A 17,302-nucleotide genomic window follows, 5' to 3' on the forward strand; every position below is an offset into this window, starting at 1 on the left:
TTTTCTTACAACATTACGTAACTATGCTTTTTCTTTTAGGTTTTGTTTTATTTGATGTTTTTTTTTTGCGTTTCTTCCAACTTATCCAAGTACCCCCCCCCCCCCCCCCCCCCCCGCCCCATCCTGCCACTCGCGCATGCGCTCACTTTGTCTCTCTCTCTCTTTCTCTCTTCCCCTGTCTCTCTCCGTCTTATCTTCATACAATCTCTTACCTCTAGTAGTTAATTGTTTACTTTATCTTAGCTTTCTTTTCGTGTCCAATTTTCATTTTTGTTTTCAATTATTTACACAAAACTTCCGTTTATTGCTAAATTTACAAGACTTTGTAGTGTATAGCATTTTTTAATAATATATAATATGTATATGTTGTTACGTTTTGCGCTTTGTGGTTAACTTTTCGGTATGGTTATATTATTATTCATCTGTGTTTTGTTTTTCGGATGATGCTGTAAAAACGTAACACGTATTTGACGAAACGTATATAATTGGGTAGTGAATTTGTTAGTTTCGTTTCATATGTTTTGTGATTGATTGATTTTTGTGTATTATATTGTAAACATATTATTACTTATTAATATTACTATTATGGTGGAGCCTTCGTGTCCTAGGCCCGTAATTGTAGGCCGTGTGATCGTTTATTCTTGTGTTTTCCTGTTTGTGAGTGTTCATTGTTCAGGTTTTTCATTTCTCTCGTCATTCTTATTCATGGTTTGGTTTTTAGCATTAGTTAGTGTTTGCTTTTTTTAGTATCTTTGGTGCGGAAATAACTTATATAATCTAACCGGAGGAACAAGTTGAAGAAGAAGAAAAAAGGGTAGATAAAGATAATCTATAAGAAAATAAGTGACAGAATAAATAGTCAAGTATGGTCTTGTCCGCTTTAGTGTTTCTGATGCCAAGTCATTAGTCTGTCAAAAAGCTCCTTCTGCAGTGATGAAATAAGAAATAAGCTAAAGTGCAGAAATAAAAGAGGCTTAGAAACTTAGAAAAAAATGAGCAAGCTTTTCGCAGATTGCACTACGTAGAAATCTTTTCTACCCTTGTGTTTTCAATTGTTGCGTTCAAGTAGTCTTCTCGATTTTCCAAAACATTCGTCATCCAGAGTCAATAATGAGCTATGCGACAATGCGTCAATCATTAATTAATGACGGATGCTAAGGCTACATTTCTAGAATACAGGGGCGGCAAAAATACAGAAGGGAGCGCCATTTCTACTTAAGCAAAATAACGAGTGGACTGGTTATCACAAACATTCTCCCACTCTCGCTTTCGCATTTATCGACTGTCGCCAGTCACCAGACGATCGCATTATCTTCAACTTTAGTTTACACACAAGCAGTTGGGAAAAATATTCTACAGGTGTGGTTCTATGGGTAAACGCTAAATGCTACTTTTTACCATGATAAAATATTTTGCGTCAAGACCTGGTTGTCTTTCAAAACTTTTGATAAACTCTCCGGAAGAAACAAAACGGTTGATGATGTCACACTACTCTTTTTTCTCTTTCCCCGCCCCCCTCTCTTTCTCTCCCACATACACACAACTACAACACATCCGCGTGTGTGTACCAGACACATTGAGTCCGGATGTAAACGAACTATAAATATATCCAAAGTATAGATAGGGTAAAAGGAAGGCAAAAGAAAACGATACCTATGAATAAAAAACGCTCTAATTCAAAAGCCATGCTTGCCGAAATATCGTTAATGTACACTAGGCTGGTTACGCAACAAGCCATCACGTCATTGATGATATTCACTTCAAACCGACCCGTCCTTGCAATGACTATCACTGTCTACGTTGAGAGATTACTGTGTACAACCAGCAGTAGGAAACCAAAGTAAAAAAAGAACCAAACAATCAAAGAAAACCAGACCCCTCAAGGATCGAGCCCGCCATTATTACCCCGGCAGAAGGTGACGCGCCCTACTGTACGCTTTCCCCTGAGACCAGGACAGTAAATCAAATCTTTCGCTTTCTTTCAAACACCATCATCTACTGGTAGATGATCGGATGAATTGGTTCAACGGGCAGATCACTGTCCAGGTCCAGGGGAATGCTGTCCCGTGCTACTAGATAGTGCGTCAGTAGCTGACCCTTCCCTTTAACGAAGACAAGCCCACGCTGCTCAAACTCGAAGCCAAAGGGCTCTAAGATCTTCCGGGTCTCGTCGGTGACCTGAAGCAGAAACTCGGGGTGAATTTCAGACCGCCTCGGACTTCTGAACAAACGCGGCATGCGCCACTAACCTGAATGCAGCCGACTTTCCCGGTACTCTCCATCCTAGAAGCAACATTCACGGTGTTTCCCCAAATGTCGTAGTGAGGTTTCCTAGCACCGATAACGCCGGCGGTTATAGGCCCATGGTTGATACCCATTTTCAGCACGAAGTGGTTGAAACTCTGCTCGTTTATGCTGGACAAGGCCTTCTTAAGTTCGAGAGCAAACTCAACCAGGGTCGAAAGGTGGCCCCACCTCGGACCGTCCTCAGGCTCATCGGACTCGGTGATACCGGAGGCCGCCATGTAGGTGGAACCGATAGTCTTGATCTTGATGATATCCTTGAACTTGGATTGGTCCAAGATCTGGAAAGAAAGATCACGTGCTTGAACTGTTTCAGCGACCACGATGAATCGAGTGTTGCGGCTCGACTCACCGCGTCAAAGTCCGAAATGACTTCGTTGAGGAACCTCAGGCACTCCAGTCCCTGGTTATTGATGCTCTCCTCGCTATAAAAGTCAGCAAAGTTGGGCATGCTCGCGAAGAGGACGCCGACCTCGGCGTAGCTCTGACTATAAAGATCATCGTGGTGCCTGGCAGTGGATAGGAAATAGGCAGCCACGTGCGGCGGCAGGATGTTGTAAATCAGGGCGCCGTTCCTCCGCTTCATGTCAGCGACGCGTTCCCGCTGTGCCACGACTTCCCTACCTCGTAGGTAAAGAATCCTCCTCGCTTTCTCGGTCTAAAGTTAGAAAAAAACTGAAGTACTGATCTCCAAGATTAACGCAATAACGGTGATAGATTGTTACAGAGAAGGTTCGGGCGCCTCAACGGGGTTGAAACCCAGGTTGGATTATAGCGAGGAAATGGGTCGTTACTGAAAAGCCCGATTTTTCTCGTCCTTGGACGATACAGTTATAACTTGAACGAGACTGGCGCTTGCGCAGAGCTCGTGAGTCGCTTCGTTCAAGACGCGAAGATCAAGACCTGAGCGAGAGAAATTGCACTCGCCGAATTTCCGCCGGTCAAAAACGCGAGCAAAATTTCATTTCACCGAATACCCAAGTCCTGCTCAAATAATATCTCCGACCATTCGCGGCACACGAGTGATTACTTACGTATTTTGCGACGACAACGAGGGTGATCGTGATGAGTATCAGCGTCGCTGAGAGTGCGTACTTGAGTGGAAAGGCAACTGAGCCTGGCGGGTAGATGGCCAGGTCTTCCCTGTCCAGACTGGGCCCGAGAATCATGACGTTGACACTGCACTGAGCGCTGGCTAGGATGCTCATGAGGAGGGCCTTGCCGAGGTAGCTGATGTAGGCGGGCATGGAGATGACGACGAGGGCAAGAACGCCGACATAGGAGTAGTAGGAGGGATACGGGCAGCGGGGGGACCAACCTAGCGAGGTATTGGTGGGTGGTTCAACCTCCTCGACAATTGCGCAGTTGCCCTGAAACGAGACTCTAGGTTAGCCGGCATTCCGCCCGGCCTTCGACCCGCGACTCACCATGTCCAGTAGCAGGAAGACGCTTAGCGAGAATATCATCAGCAGCGCCAGTGTCCGCCGGAACCAACGCGGGCGTACCGCGCTCCCCAGGCACGTTGCCCCAGCCAAAACAACCCCGAAGAGAGTCACCACCCCGGCCCCACCCCACGTGAAGGGGCCCCATGGCTGCAACCTCCAAACCGGCGATGCTGCGACCATCACCAAGGGTCCGCCGAGCAGCGATAGCGGCGAGAAGGCCTCCTTTGCACTGTGGAAAGCGTCTTCCACTTGCGGGTCCTTGAATTGGAGGGTGAACCAGGACGCGTGCCCACGCAGCTCTGCTCCGCCATCTGAAAATAGGCTCGTTTTATCGTGTCACAAATCAATCATCTCATTATCAGACGGTTGGCGTTATGAAAGAGGGACGTTATCGCTCGCTTGGCGGGTTGAAGTGCTTGCAACGATGATGTAGCATTAATGCAGGATGGAACGGTTATTTACTTTCACTTTGCTCTTTACCTCTACTGCACAACTCCTTGCGTAGTCGCTGCCTAAAGTCTTCGGAGTCTTCGACCGGCCCTTCCTCATCTTCGTCAGCCTTGTTGCGAATCGACTCACCAGTGAATGATGCCAAACTCTTATTGGCGGCTGGAGGAGGACATTGCTTCAAGGCTCTGACGATGAAGTACGTCGTTAATCCGGCCTTCTGCAGTGCCTCCTCACGTTTTTCTCCGTAGGCAGGTTCCACTTCGAATTCCCCGTTCAGGAAACTCAGGGTGGTGTTCGATATGTGAACCCTCCTAAAAACCGCGCAAAGTAACGTTAACGAAACCGCAATATCAATAGTAAATTATCTTCAAAAACAGCCATCTTCGAAGTTTATTTCTCGGCTCATTCCTGAATCCCCCCATGAGGGATAAAACAGGTCGATAAAAAGCCTTTAGTCACGAAGAGTTCAGATATCGTGACGTCTCCGCACCAAGCAGCACCAATCATGATCGTGAATACCAGGCACACGTTGATGAAATCACCCAAAACTCACCCCGCCATTCCGCTGCTCTCCATCTTGTTAGCGAGCTCAACGTCCTTGCTGTAGACGTCGAACTGCCACTGCCTCTGTCCAAGAACACCGGCCAAAACAGCCCCCGTGTGAATTCCAACTCTCATGTCGACCGGGCTATTCGTCGTCTGCTGAACGTACTTTATGGCGTCGACCATCGACAGTCCCATGTGTATGCAGAGCACCGCGTGATCTGGTCGCTCAACCGGGGCTCCGCTTATGCAGTAGTAACAGTCCCCCAGGATTTTTATACGTAGTTGCTCGTACCTGATGAACGTTAAACAGAATTATACGCCTCGAGCATGACCAAAGCAAAACGGTATGCTTTCCAAGTGCTTTGGTATAAGCCGCGGTTTAAAGAGACGATGACTTCGCCTCACCACTTAATTTTATCGTCTCTATCGACCATGCAAGCACTTGACAAGCATCACCGCCACCGCTGTCCGTGTGTACTTTTATTGGTCACAGGCATGAATGAGCTTACATTAGCGAAAAAGAAAAAAGAAACCGTTCAATCACCGTTCACTGAGCTGATCAAATCGAGCGAAAAGTTCGTTTAATATCTTGACCAGTTCGCTGGCGCTGTAGGTCGACGATATCGCCGTGAACCCGACAATGTCGGCGTATAATATGGACACGTTCTCGTGCCTCGACATGTATATCTTCTTGAACTGGGTGTCCATCGACGCGCCCAAATCCTGCCGCATTTTCACGGCTACGTGCTCCGGCAGGACGCTAAGCAGCAGGCGCTCCTGTTCCGCACTCTGCTCCTCAATTATCAGCTGAACTTCGAGGCTCTGTCTAGTCTCGAGGAAGGCCCTACGCTGCTGAAACTCCGACAAGGAGTAACTCGAGGCCCCCAATGCAGCGGCGCCGGCCGACAGTGTGACCGTCAGTATCTGAACACGGTGAAGAAAAATGATTTGGAGAAGAACTAAGGTGGGATATTGAGATTCGAAGGGTCGAGGAGGCTCTTACTAGCACATCGATCGGTATCTGCGAAGGGGCCTTCGACAGTCCAACGACCGTCACGATGTAGGCAACGGCGCTGCCAAGGGCCAGTAGCGAGCATAAGGACAGCCTTAGCGGTAGGGTGGCGAAGAGTAGGTAAAGCAGGAGCAGAAGCCAGCCGAGGCCGTCGCGCGGTGTCACCTCGGTGGACTTGAGGAAGAGCTGAACCAGTATCTGAGCAATCGAGATGTGCCAGGCGACGAGTGTGACGGTAGACCAGACGAAGTCCCTGGCCTTGGCACCACGCTGGGCCCAAGCGAGAAGGGCGATGTTGGCGCCAAGGAAGACGCCGGTGAGTCCCCTCGCCGGGGTCTCAGCCTCGGGCGAGAGCAGGGTGAAGACGTCGAAGAGAATGGCGGAGAATAGGAAGCAGTGCAACCCACCGCGGCGCTGCTGAAGCGAGGAGGCCCGGTAGAGACGCTCGAGCTTGGCGTTCGAGAAGGAGGTCTTTAGGAGGTTCGACGGCCGCCCCGAGCTCAGATAGGACTCCTCGTTCGAGGTCTCGGACCTCTGCGCCATGCTTCAGTCTCTTGTCCAAGCTCAGGCCCTCATCGTCCGCATGTCAGCGGTCGCTAATGCCCGACACTCGAGTGCAGACGTGTTTCACGCACAATGTCCAGGACTCGGAGACGAGGCGCTCCTCGACCCGGGTCGGTCACCCGCCTCCTGGGCGAGGCGTGGCGCGTTTTGTGGTCGCCAGGTCAGGGCGCTCCGCTGCGGCCGCGACTCGCACCGTCAACCGAACAGCCGAATGATCAGATGAACCGCCCGCGCGCGGGGCACTGGCCGGGCTACACCGAGCGCACCGCAGTCGCACGACATTCTTCCAGTAGTCGGCGGCGTCCAGGCGTGCGCCTAGCGCTCGCCACCCTCCGGGTCGATACCAACCACCACGTTCTCTGGGCCGCGCCGCGCGCTGAGCGTCGCGACGCCTCCCGCCTGCCTCCTCCCGAGGAGTTATCTCGGCACCGTTCCCTCTTTGAGATTTATTTACAGAAGTACTGCACGCGATTAGCGCCGCTGCTCGTGCTGGGGGCACGATTCTTCACCCCCGCGGGGCGGAAGGAAGGTGAGGGGTTCCAATCGGAGAAGGAACCAGAAATCAACTGCCATCTTGCCACTCGCGGGGGCGAAGATTCGCGGTGACCTTGGCCCCGACTGGCCGCCTTTCTACTACGCTTGGAAAATTCACACTTCGTCGTTTTAGTCGCAGTCGCGGACGTCTGGTCGCTGGGCTAAATTTAGACTCCGAGACACCGGCCCCTTACTCGGTAACCAGCAAGTGTGTATCATAAGCTTGTGTGTTTAAGCAGGCTGCTGCGGTTGATGCTGCAGCTACTTTTGTTGGATAGACCAAAGAGTGGAGCGTCCGACGGTGTTCGCTTACCGACACCGAGCTATCGCTTTAAAACCGTAACTCGTTTGCTGATGCAAATTGTAAACGGCATGCGCTAAAGCGGGATGAAAAAATGAACACGGCATTTCAATGAATTCCGAGGTGTACGCCGAACGTAAACTGTACTCCGCATGATCAACTGTTTACATATAGGATACTCAACACGAAACGGAAGTGGGATGCTACAATCAACGTTTATTTGCTGTGTTTCTGACCCGAATTTATATGTAAATATAAAAAAATGTACGGTATATGTGGGTATTTTGATTTTGCAGGATATGCTTGGACGTCAGGTTACGTCTCGAGTTTCTTCAGTATTTCCTCAGACGCAATGTAGCCGAGCAGCTGCATCTCCTTAACAACCGTCGGGTTTTTGCTCAACGAGTCGATCCACTTGTAGTAAGGAAGTTCGTTTCTGGTACCGCCGTATTTTTTTGGTAGTGATGTTGGGTCCACGTGTCTATGCAGACTCTCCATGTCCGACCCGTGAAAGAAGATCTTGTCCCTCATCCTGGTGTCCAGGAGCGGCTTGAAGACCGCGAATATAGCGTCGAATACCCAGGACTGATGCAGGATGTGAATGGCATGGGACTTTATGGGAAACGAAGTCACCATCAGGGCCAAAACCATACTCGCTACCTGTGGAACAATTCGGACTGTTAGAAATCGCCCTGAACTATTGGAACTCGCGGGCTTCTCACTTGGGGCGTCACTGTCCATGCGTGAGCCATCGTCAGACCTTCGAGATCGAATATAACGACACCACCAAGGATCTGAGCTCTCGGTTCCAGTACACCGAGCTCCAGAACTATCACCGTCGCCTTGAATATCTCGATTATAGAATACTTCCTGGGATCCCAGTTGCCAATTCTGAATATCATCATCCGCCGACCACACTGCGTCCGGCCGGCAGGCACCGTCATTATGTCATCGTCGCCAATGTGCCGCATGTCCAAGGGATTCAGTCCACGATGAATATCCGGATGGTCATCCTTGAAGTTGCAGTAGTTCACTACCTGTTGATCATTGTTATTGAGTACATGGTCCCACTGTGAGTATCAAAACTTATTACAGCTCTGCAAAGCTGCTGAATGCTGGACTTGTGAATATTCATAAGTTGTTAAAATGATCGTTAATATGAGCATGTGAGATTTGCAACGATGAGCAGTTTGGCAAATAAGTGTTATGCAATATTTTACGACAGAATTAATTTTCGAGACAGGACAATATTATGCATAACGATTGCGCAGTCCACAGCCGATCAAATAGAGGTATTAAAAGCATCCTCAAATGTATATCCGTTTTGCATAACGCCTTGGCACAGTAAACTCCCTGCAATGCCGTTGCAGGCCATTCTTACTCTTTGCGTTATATGCGTCGGGTATTAATGCACGCAGATAAATGGAAATCTAGTCAGACCCAGTTAGCTCACTCGGTACCCGGCTTACAGCACTGAAAAATTAAGCCTTAGATCGAGTCGAGTGTCTCATAACCCGTATTAATCCTGTCTAGGTTGGGTTTAAATGTATGGGTTCGTTCGTGTTTGCTGTTACTTGTTAGGAAAGAACCGATCGACTGGCCGGCCGGTAAAATATTAAACGTCTTTCGTAATATCTGGTCGAATACGAATGAATATAAGCGAATATATTAAAGGAATCATTCCTTGATACTGTATATCGAAATACTACTAAGTTTGGCGATTTATCCTTGCCTTTTGTCTTTGATGGAAACGATTATACTTTGTATATTATCATAGATTTGTCCCCATATACATATACGAATCTATAAAAGTTAATTAAATCGCCGGCGAGCTGGCTGTTTAATTGACTGACAATTACGCTGACCGGACGATTGCACAAAAAGAAACTTGCGCTCCGATTGCACAGTTTACAACCGCAGGTATGAAACTTTCTTGCGTAATCATTAGATTGAAATAAACTGCAATGGGATTATGAACTCCTAGGACGGTCAGACGCCTTGGCCAAACCCTGGTACTCACCATTTGCTATGCTTCGAAATTTTCTTAATTGGACTCACCAGTCTATGCGCCCTGTTTACGTTGAAGTAACGAGCCCGAAGAAACCGGATCAAAAAGGCATCGTCCATCCGATGTGGCGTACACTCGCCTCTCTCTGAAATCACGAAAATAAAAACCAAAGACAATGCTTCTACATACTTTCTTTTGCAACAGGTGAAAATCTCTACACACCGTAAATCATGTCCCGGAGTTCATCAATTGTCAGGCATTTGACCTCGTCCGTTTCCCCGAGTTTGGTTCTCGCATACTCCATCACCTCTTCTGGCGGTTCACCCAGGTCAAGTGCCACCTCTTCATCGTCGGAATCCCTTTCGATGTTCGGTTCCGGCATTCTCCTACCGTTTCTGCCTGGTCCGAAATTCCCTGCTTTTTGATCTTCACTTCACTCCTGAATTCGATTTGCGCCGAAAAGAACGACGGCTTATCAGTTTCACTACCGATCACTGAGCCCTCTGCATCGATGCTCTTCGGCGCCTTTTGGCGCTCGGTATAATTTACAGATTTTCCAATCGGTTTTCCTGAATTCCGCGGTCCAATGAGGTTGGAAGTCAGTCTGTAGTGATCAAAATCTTCAGTATAAGTGGGTCGTACCCTCTGGATCTTGATCCTTCCGAAATCGTCCTCAGGCAGCCTCTAGCTATTCTTGTTTGTCGGATCGTAAAGCTCCTGGATGCGAACCGCGTCGGCTGATTCCTCCTGCACAAATACCGACAGACACTTTGATTATACCATGGATCAGGATTCGGACTCCCTCCCTATTCCGTGACACGTGGTGTGGTCGGCGAACACGCGGGGCGCCTGGTTTCATCCACATTCACATGACACGAACACCATTACAAAGTGATTTGGTGATTTGAAACCCACAGTCATGTCAGGATTGACGTATCGCCGACGTACTGTGGACCGATGGAGTTGCGCAGTAATTGCTCTCCTCCGTTCTCTTGTTTTATTATTTTGTTTCTTGCTTTTTCCCGACACGTTTTTATCTTTTTCTTCTATTTTTCACCCGCCACGTGCAAGTCACGACCGCAGTTCGCGTTGAACCCACCATGAAGCAACTGCTGTATCCTTTTGGTCTAATACATCGTATATAAATTAGACAATCATTCGGTTTATTTCGCAAATTATCATGCAGTCAGATTGCTAAATATTTAATATTGGGTAAACTATTGTCAATTCTCTCAAATTTGAAGGACTGATTTTTTTAATAACCTCTATCTAGTAACAACATTCGATACTTCGTATGTTTTTGAATAATATATTAATAATACATTAAGTTCTGATCCTTGTTACATCGTTAGTTTCTCATTCCCGTATGCGAGTTAATCGATATTAAATTGATAATTCTTCTTTTCAAAAATACATAATCGGACTACTTCCTGATTCTTTTGATGAAATATTCTTGATAACTGCGCAGATGTGAGAGCTCTAAGTACGTGAACTTGTTAACAATAAAAAAAAAAAAACTTTTAACCAACTTTAAGGTTATTTCTCTATAAAAATTTTACGATTCTTATGTTTTGAATGCATTCTACCTCCTCTCCCAAACTTTAACCGACACCAATCCTGCGAATAACCAGAGACCAAATACGACGGCCCTTAGATACACGACGCAAAACAGGAGGCACAGATGTTTTGAGTTCGCATGACGAAACCTGGCCAGGGTCATCCTGTTGCATCCAAGCGGTTTACCACTTTCACAATCGCAAATCATGTATTTAACCCATGAGTGTTACTGCATGTAATCCGCGTGTTTTACTGTATATACTCACGTGTAAATATACGTGTGAAGTACTTGTGTGTCGCACCTTCTCTGTGCAGCATGCCGCGGGCTCTCTAGTACGTGTGTAAACACGCGTCTGGCTATTCGAAGGCTTTTTGTCCGCACAAGTATGCCCCCATTCCGCTCCAATTCACTTCGTATGAATGGAAACGATGACCTCAAAATCGATTGTGTAATCTTTGTTATTAGATGCCTAGTGTTTAGTAACACCACTTTGATTTTCTTCAAAAATCCCTTTCGCTTCTTACGTAAATTCGAGGGCAAAAAAATTGTTTACTTTCTGCTCTCAATGTTTTATTTACTTATTTATTTTTTTTTTTTTTTTTTGTTCACCGATTCCCTGTTTACCTCATACTTTCTTCAAAAACATTTCGTAGCGATACAAAATTCCGTATTTGTAAAGAGTTAATATTTTGTCTTCTTGCATGAGCTTCAAACAATGGGATCTGTGGTACAGTTTTTTTACTCTGAACGATAACTTTCCTAAAATATATATTTATGCACAACGATTATTACGTAAGCCGTATGAAATACTTGCGAGTGAAATTTTTTAATTCCCAATTATCTTTTTGCGCGAGTTCGGTAGAAATGTTGATCGACTTATATGTTTGTACTTCCATATTTAAAGCATTTTTGGCGTTTCCCTTATGGTTTCTTTCATCTCTTTCGACCCAAATAAAGCCAAGTTGAGTAACAGATGTTGTGCAGTTTTTTCTACGGTTATGTAAGAGGTAGACCCGTATACCGCACGTGTCTCGGCACTTCTTACTGGTCAAAATCTTGTATGGTGGCCTCATACAATATGAAATTATAAACAGATAAATAAACAAGAGACAGAATGTACGGTTATTAATGGATCCACGATGTTAAAAAAAAGGAGAAAAAACTGACAATTAGCAAATTGCAATAAATTATAAGTGAAAAATGTGGCTTTCATATTCCATAAAGTAACAGGTACTATAGAAATATATCTTAACAATTTAGTATGGACTGGAACAGTGATCAACCGATGAAATCGATTTTAATAGAAATGAATCTTATAAGAAATGAGGTGATAAATATCCCTGTTCTTCCTTCTTCTCGTATTTCTTATTACGTTTTTTATTTGCATCGTTTCAACATATTGTGGTACATTGAACCGTATTTTTTTTCTCCCATTGTTCGTTTGTATATTACCCGAGCGTATCTCCTCGAATTACGAGTGGCAGACAGAGAGAAACAGAGACGGAAACATAAAAATTGCGCAGCTGAAATCATGCTGCGAGACTTTAGACAAAGCTTTGTAAATTGTACCCTACTTGAAATAGTACAAATCTTTGTTACATGAAATTGCGGTGCTACTTAATTTTTAAACTACTACATGAACATACGTATTAGACTGTGCAAAAAAAAATTTAGTTGTTCAATTTTAAGCTGCTTACTTAATATGTTATAGAGGACACACAATGTGAGAGATTCCAAAAGGTTTCATGAAAATCGGTTTACATTGAGAAACCACGGTACTAAAAAATGTGGGTTTTTTGGATGATTTATGCCATTTTCAGACATAAATTCGATTGCTCCAATATAACACATTGTTATTAGAATTTGTCACTAAAATTTTGCAAGATAAATAATTTGCTATAGCTCAAAGCTGTTACAGTGATGTTCATTTAGTATTATGATCGTAAAATGAAATTTATAACAGGTCGATTTCCAGGTCTTAAGAAACATGCTACGTGTTTTTGTTATCCAACAAATATTAAATCCTTGCTTAATCGTTAGGTAATACCGGCTATTATTTACCAATATTGCAGGCCAGTTCTGTCCTATTATCAGAATTATTGTTCGTCTTTAACACCACGGAAATAAATGTATTCTGAAAAACGTAAATTCGTTTCTGTCATTTCCGAAAAATTAAATCATTCACATAAATAAGACTTTGCATTTCAAAATTTTTGTCATTACAGGGCGTAGAAAAATGATGTGTCGCCGTTTTACCAGATGATTCTTTAGGTCGAGATCGATGAAGATCTTGGAAGGTATGCCCCGCAAAATTGATCTTGATCTTAATTACCAAAGTCAAAAGGGGTAAAAAAAATGTCATGATCCTAAAAAATTCTACTCGTCAAGAGAAACAAAAGTCTTTCAGGAACCATGTGTAGCATAGGAACTTCTTGACGAGGGTAAAGTGCCGGCTTGCCAAAAATCCTATTTTCTGTGCTACCTGCAGTCAAAAACTGCAAAGTAGTCGAGTTATTGACAGAGCCAGTGCATAAACACTCATTTTTGAAGGCTGTGAATCTTAAATATGAACCGGTTACAGCGAAACCTTTTGGAATCGCTCTCACTGCGTGTCCTTGAAATCGACAGCTTGATTCTTTTCGCACAGTCCACTGCGTATAGATTGCAGTAATTCTTGAATCCTCTTTTCTGTGCTGTCTCTCTTTTTTTCACTTCCTTCGCATGTTTGACTGCTTTTTTTCTTGCTGACAAACCGCTTTCGGTATATCGTAACCAAAATAAATCAGACAAGGAAACAACGTATGAAGAGGAAAAGAAAGATGATGAGAATTATGAGAGTTTATGTGATTTGATATAACACATGCGGAAGACGTCTTGAAAATAGACGCACCAATTTCGGATTGTTACTGAGTAATTGGTAATTTTATATCCGTGCTGCAGACAGTTGATACAAGCATCGATATTTTTCTCTCTATAACGTACCGGCACAGAAAATTGACAAATATGTCATCATCGAGGATAATCATTCAAACGTATAACTGGAACACCAAACATTTTTTCAGACAATTACCTACACATCTTTGTGATATCTTTTAAACCTCATTTCAGATATACTACTAATTGCTCGTAAAATGGGGTCACTTGGCTTTGACTTACTTTCTCGGTGCAAAAACATGGTACAGCATTCGAATCTGAAACATTGTCCAGCTAGTTAAAAATGAGGAGGAGAACGAACTGCATGATGCTTTGTTTCCGAATGGTTTAGCATTTTTTCTCATTGAGATACAGGACGTCAAAGCCGTGTGTCCCGATTCTACACCCCGATGATAGACGTGTTTTATCCATCAGTAAGACCATAATGGTATGATCATGCGAAAGAAAAGAGTTTGAAAAATCGTGACAGCAAATTTTCCGATGACACTTATATAGAGACGTCTACGATTCATCTGGACTTTGTCCGGGCGACTACTAAATTCGCGAAAACATCTTTCGTATGTCTTACAAGCTTCGTTTCAGATATACTAAACTTCTTTCAGACATCGTCAATATAGCTTGACTTTATCAAATTAAAAAAAAGTTTAAAACACAATAACAATAAATTTTCCAAACAAACCTAGGAGAAGTTTAAAATATATTTGAACGTATTACTAGCGTCTAAATTTTTCTAAATATCTCGTAGACGTGTTTTGACATCTTTTTTCACACTCGCGTCATTCTTTTTTACGGGATTAAAGATGTGGTCATAATTTGCAACGTAGGTAACAGTCGTTAGTTAATAAGTAGACGCACATGCGGAGTAATATCATGAACGAACGGACGGTTATTACTTATGATAATGGTACTTACATACGGTTTGGATACTGGTAAAGATGTGACAGGAAACCGGCGTCCGATCACGTTCACCTTCCAACAAACCAGGATGAGAACTGCAGGACGGCAACCCGTTCGGGTATAGAAGCCGAGCTAAAAACGCATAGCGGAATGGAAAACTATATAGATATACATATTATATGGATACATACGAATGTTGGCGGGTACATAGATCCAACCGCGATTGCGATCTGAAAATATTTGTGTGCGTGAAAATACTGTTGCGCCTGTTCATGCATGTACACCAGATACAGAGGTGCCCTGGTGTACATATGGAGCATTCCATGCCAAATAATCTAATTCCACCGCTTACCGTTTTCAATTGTATCAAACTCTTTCAGTTCATAATAGCGCTCTAAGACCCCAAGTTTAACAGGAAAGATTCTTTTATAGAACGCGAGCATGTTTTAGGCGCCTTTTCATGCGTGTTTTCCTGTGACGATCACGTGAGTCTGCAAATGCACATGCGCCGAATACTGAAAAGACCAATTTTAAGTCCTAGAAGGTGAGATTGGTCTTTTCTGTACAGCGCGCATGCACCCTAACCTAACATTATGCGTCCCTAACCTCAATTTTGTGCTTCGTGAAAAAACGCGAGACATACTCTTGTTGTACAAAGAATCGTGTGCCACAACGAGACAACAGTCTTTTCGTTTCCCGTATTTGCAATATTCGCCTTCAGCGTGTATCCATGCTCAGCTACAACTCATTTTGCGAACTTACACTCGGCCCGAAAAGACTGAGTTTGCCTCCTTGTTGCATAATATACTATTTGTAGAATCACTTTTGAGTTACAAATATTGTTCAAAGATTCTTAAGCGAATTAAACATTTATCAACAATTTTGAAAAATGCTCAAAAATTGTATTTTAGATTTTATTCATTTCAAGATTGCTTCTGCGTTGAGAAAAATTTTCTCTACATTTTTGAGTAAATACTTTGAAAAATTTTAGTTTCACAAAAATCAATGGTTAAAATACTGGAAAAAGGAAAAAGAATGTAAAACATTCTCACTCTATAAAAAGGAGCGCGTTAAACATATTTTGAGGTTCAAATTAATTCCTCGAGATTTTTTCAAAACTCATACAGCTACGCTACAAATTTTCATCGATGGAAATTTCCAACATTCTTGAAAGGATAAACAAAAAACACGTAATTAATTCTAACCAAGAGTTCCTTGCCAATGATATTATCTAAGACAAATAATACGTTTATTGTAAATTTGTTTGAAATTTTGATAACGTGTCAACGTTGTTTTTAAACAATAAAAAGTTTCGGGAACACATTTAAAAATAGTATGAAAATCAATTTCACGTTCTACATAATTTTAGCAGCTCAGAAAAAAATTTTAAAAAACCATTTCATCACGAGACTATTTTCAAAATAATCAGAAGGAAAGAAAAAATTTTAGAAAAACGCTTGGAATATTTGTCACAGCGAAGTAACTCATAATAATTTCTTTCCCTCATTAATTACGGTCTAAAGAATTGTTACTCTCGGTTTAAAAAAGTTTCAACAAAATTAAGTACCTAATCGCTCAGATCGTTCGATTTGGCACGGAATGCCCCATACGTACATACATACATCCACTACGCATGCGCATGTACGGATTTGAGAAAGTCTGACGACAACGATCGCGCGGGCGACCGGTAAGCCGGCCTTGCAGGTAACAACACTCGACTTCGTGACCTGGCTTCCAGACATTACACGCTCTCAGCTGTATACCCGCAATATCACCCGGCACTCGTATTTATTCCATATACATCCACCGACACGCCAGCTGATACTCTCACTTTCGTTACTCGCACCGACGCTAGGTAGCGATACCTGTTCCTGCTACCGGAAAATTAGACGAGTACTCGGTTTGAGCAAATGATTGGATTAACTGGCCCGATACAATGCCTAAAACATTGCTGGTATTTATATGCCTATATACGATATAACCATACATTCATCTTGGATTTTACCGTTATGATACACTGTGTTCATATGCATTCACCTGAGACACGGTTGAATTTTTTCTTTCCGCTCTTCTTTTTCATGCTATAAATTGTCTTGCTGCAGTGCGGTTAATGATATTATTAACGTTAACGATCTAGATGAATACAATTCAAATTGTGTGTATAAGATATAAATTTGGGAATCTGTGTCATGAGTTGCAGTTTTTTGAGTATATTTTTTAATGTTTCTTCTTTCTATACTTCTGACTCTAATATTTATCCACTCGTAGCGTTGTTACAGTGGTCGGTGTAAAAATGTTCCCTACTGACACAGTTTGCGGTGCCTAGGATTTTTCAACAGTCTGTTAACCTGAAGTAAAAAATTCGAACGGGGTCTTGAAATATGATATATTGAGCCGTTCGCTGCGTATGGATTTTTTTTTTAGTTTATTAACGAAACGGTGAACGTTTCGACTTTAACGTTCTTTTTTGAGCCTAAATTTGATATCTTTTTGGGACCATAAAAAAATAAATAATTGAATTTAAAAAAAGACATACGCAGCGAACGAGATAAAATGTACAAAAACATTGTGTCCAAATTTTTCGAGATATCCGAGATACGGACTCGGAAAAGTAGTTTCGAGATAAACGAGTTTAAAGTTAGGCGAATTGACCGCAACTTCTACAATTCTTCGAAATTTATTATGCAATTTACATACAATATTCTTTATACTTCAATCTTTTAGAAACGCCAACAGAAAGAAAATCGAT

The 17,302-nt window shown here is 43.3% G+C and overlaps 2 protein-coding genes across 6 annotated transcripts; both read right to left on the bottom strand.

Annotated features, from left to right (window-relative positions):
* Window positions 1-746: 746 nt before the first annotated feature.
* LOC124411523 (adenylate cyclase type 3) lies at window positions 747-7,209 on the bottom strand. The gene is made up of 9 exons (XM_046890674.1): window positions 5,749-7,209; window positions 5,290-5,669; window positions 4,753-5,037; window positions 4,230-4,510; window positions 3,732-4,060; window positions 3,339-3,674; window positions 2,657-2,962; window positions 2,250-2,585; window positions 747-2,178 (listed from the first exon to the last, which is right to left on the bottom strand). Exons 1-9 carry the CDS (start codon window positions 6,298-6,300, stop codon window positions 1,996-1,998), a joined length of 2,988 nt encoding a protein of 995 aa, XP_046746630.1. The 5' UTR covers window positions 6,301-7,209; the 3' UTR covers window positions 747-1,995.
* Window positions 7,210-7,352: 143 nt separating this feature from the next.
* LOC124411527 (alpha-tocopherol transfer protein-like) lies at window positions 7,353-14,701 on the bottom strand. Of its 5 annotated transcripts, XM_046890684.1 has the most exons (6): window positions 14,569-14,691; window positions 10,080-10,291; window positions 9,387-9,911; window positions 9,215-9,309; window positions 7,879-8,193; window positions 7,353-7,816 (listed from the first exon to the last, which is right to left on the bottom strand). In XM_046890684.1, the coding sequence occupies exons 3-6, from the start codon at window positions 9,544-9,546 to the stop codon at window positions 7,472-7,474; spliced, it is 915 nt and encodes a 304-aa protein (XP_046746640.1). In that variant the 5' UTR covers window positions 9,547-9,911; window positions 10,080-10,291; window positions 14,569-14,691; the 3' UTR covers window positions 7,353-7,471. The 5 variants fall into 5 exon arrangements, with proteins under 5 accessions (XP_046746640.1, XP_046746638.1, XP_046746637.1 ...); XM_046890682.1 differs by lacking the exon at window positions 10,080-10,291 and having other exon boundaries at window positions 14,569-14,701; XM_046890681.1 differs by having other exon boundaries at window positions 9,387-10,291.
* Between the last annotated feature and the right edge of the window lie 2,601 nt (window positions 14,702-17,302).

This window comes from Diprion similis, chromosome 10 (assembly GCF_021155765.1).
Source record: "Diprion similis isolate iyDipSimi1 chromosome 10, iyDipSimi1.1, whole genome shotgun sequence".
Classification (NCBI taxonomy): domain Eukaryota; kingdom Metazoa; phylum Arthropoda; class Insecta; order Hymenoptera; family Diprionidae; genus Diprion; species Diprion similis.

Bases quoted from the DNA above. Each gene is read 5' to 3' on its own strand.
- LOC124411523 (XM_046890674.1), bottom strand. From the start codon at position 6,300: ATGGCGCAGAGGTCCGAGACCTCGAACGAGGAGTCCTATCTGAGCTCG. The intron at 4,511-4,752 runs GTGAGTTTTGGG...CGCGGTTTTTAG, and splicing joins GAGAGCAGCGGAATGGCGGG to GAGGGTTCACATATCGAACA. The intron at 3,675-3,731 runs GTGAGTCGCGGG...GTCTCGTTTCAG, and splicing joins TCTTCCTGCTACTGGACATG to GGCAACTGCGCAATTGTCGA.
- LOC124411527 (XM_046890682.1), bottom strand. From the start codon at position 9,546: ATGCCGGAACCGAACATCGAAAGGGATTCCGACGATGAAGAGGTGGCA. The intron at 9,310-9,386 runs GTGTGTAGAGAT...TCGTGATTTCAG, and splicing joins ACTCCGGGACATGATTTACG to AGAGAGGCGAGTGTACGCCA. The intron at 8,194-9,214 runs GTGAGTCCAATT...AATGATCAACAG, and splicing joins TAAACAGGGCGCATAGACTG to GTAGTGAACTACTGCAACTT.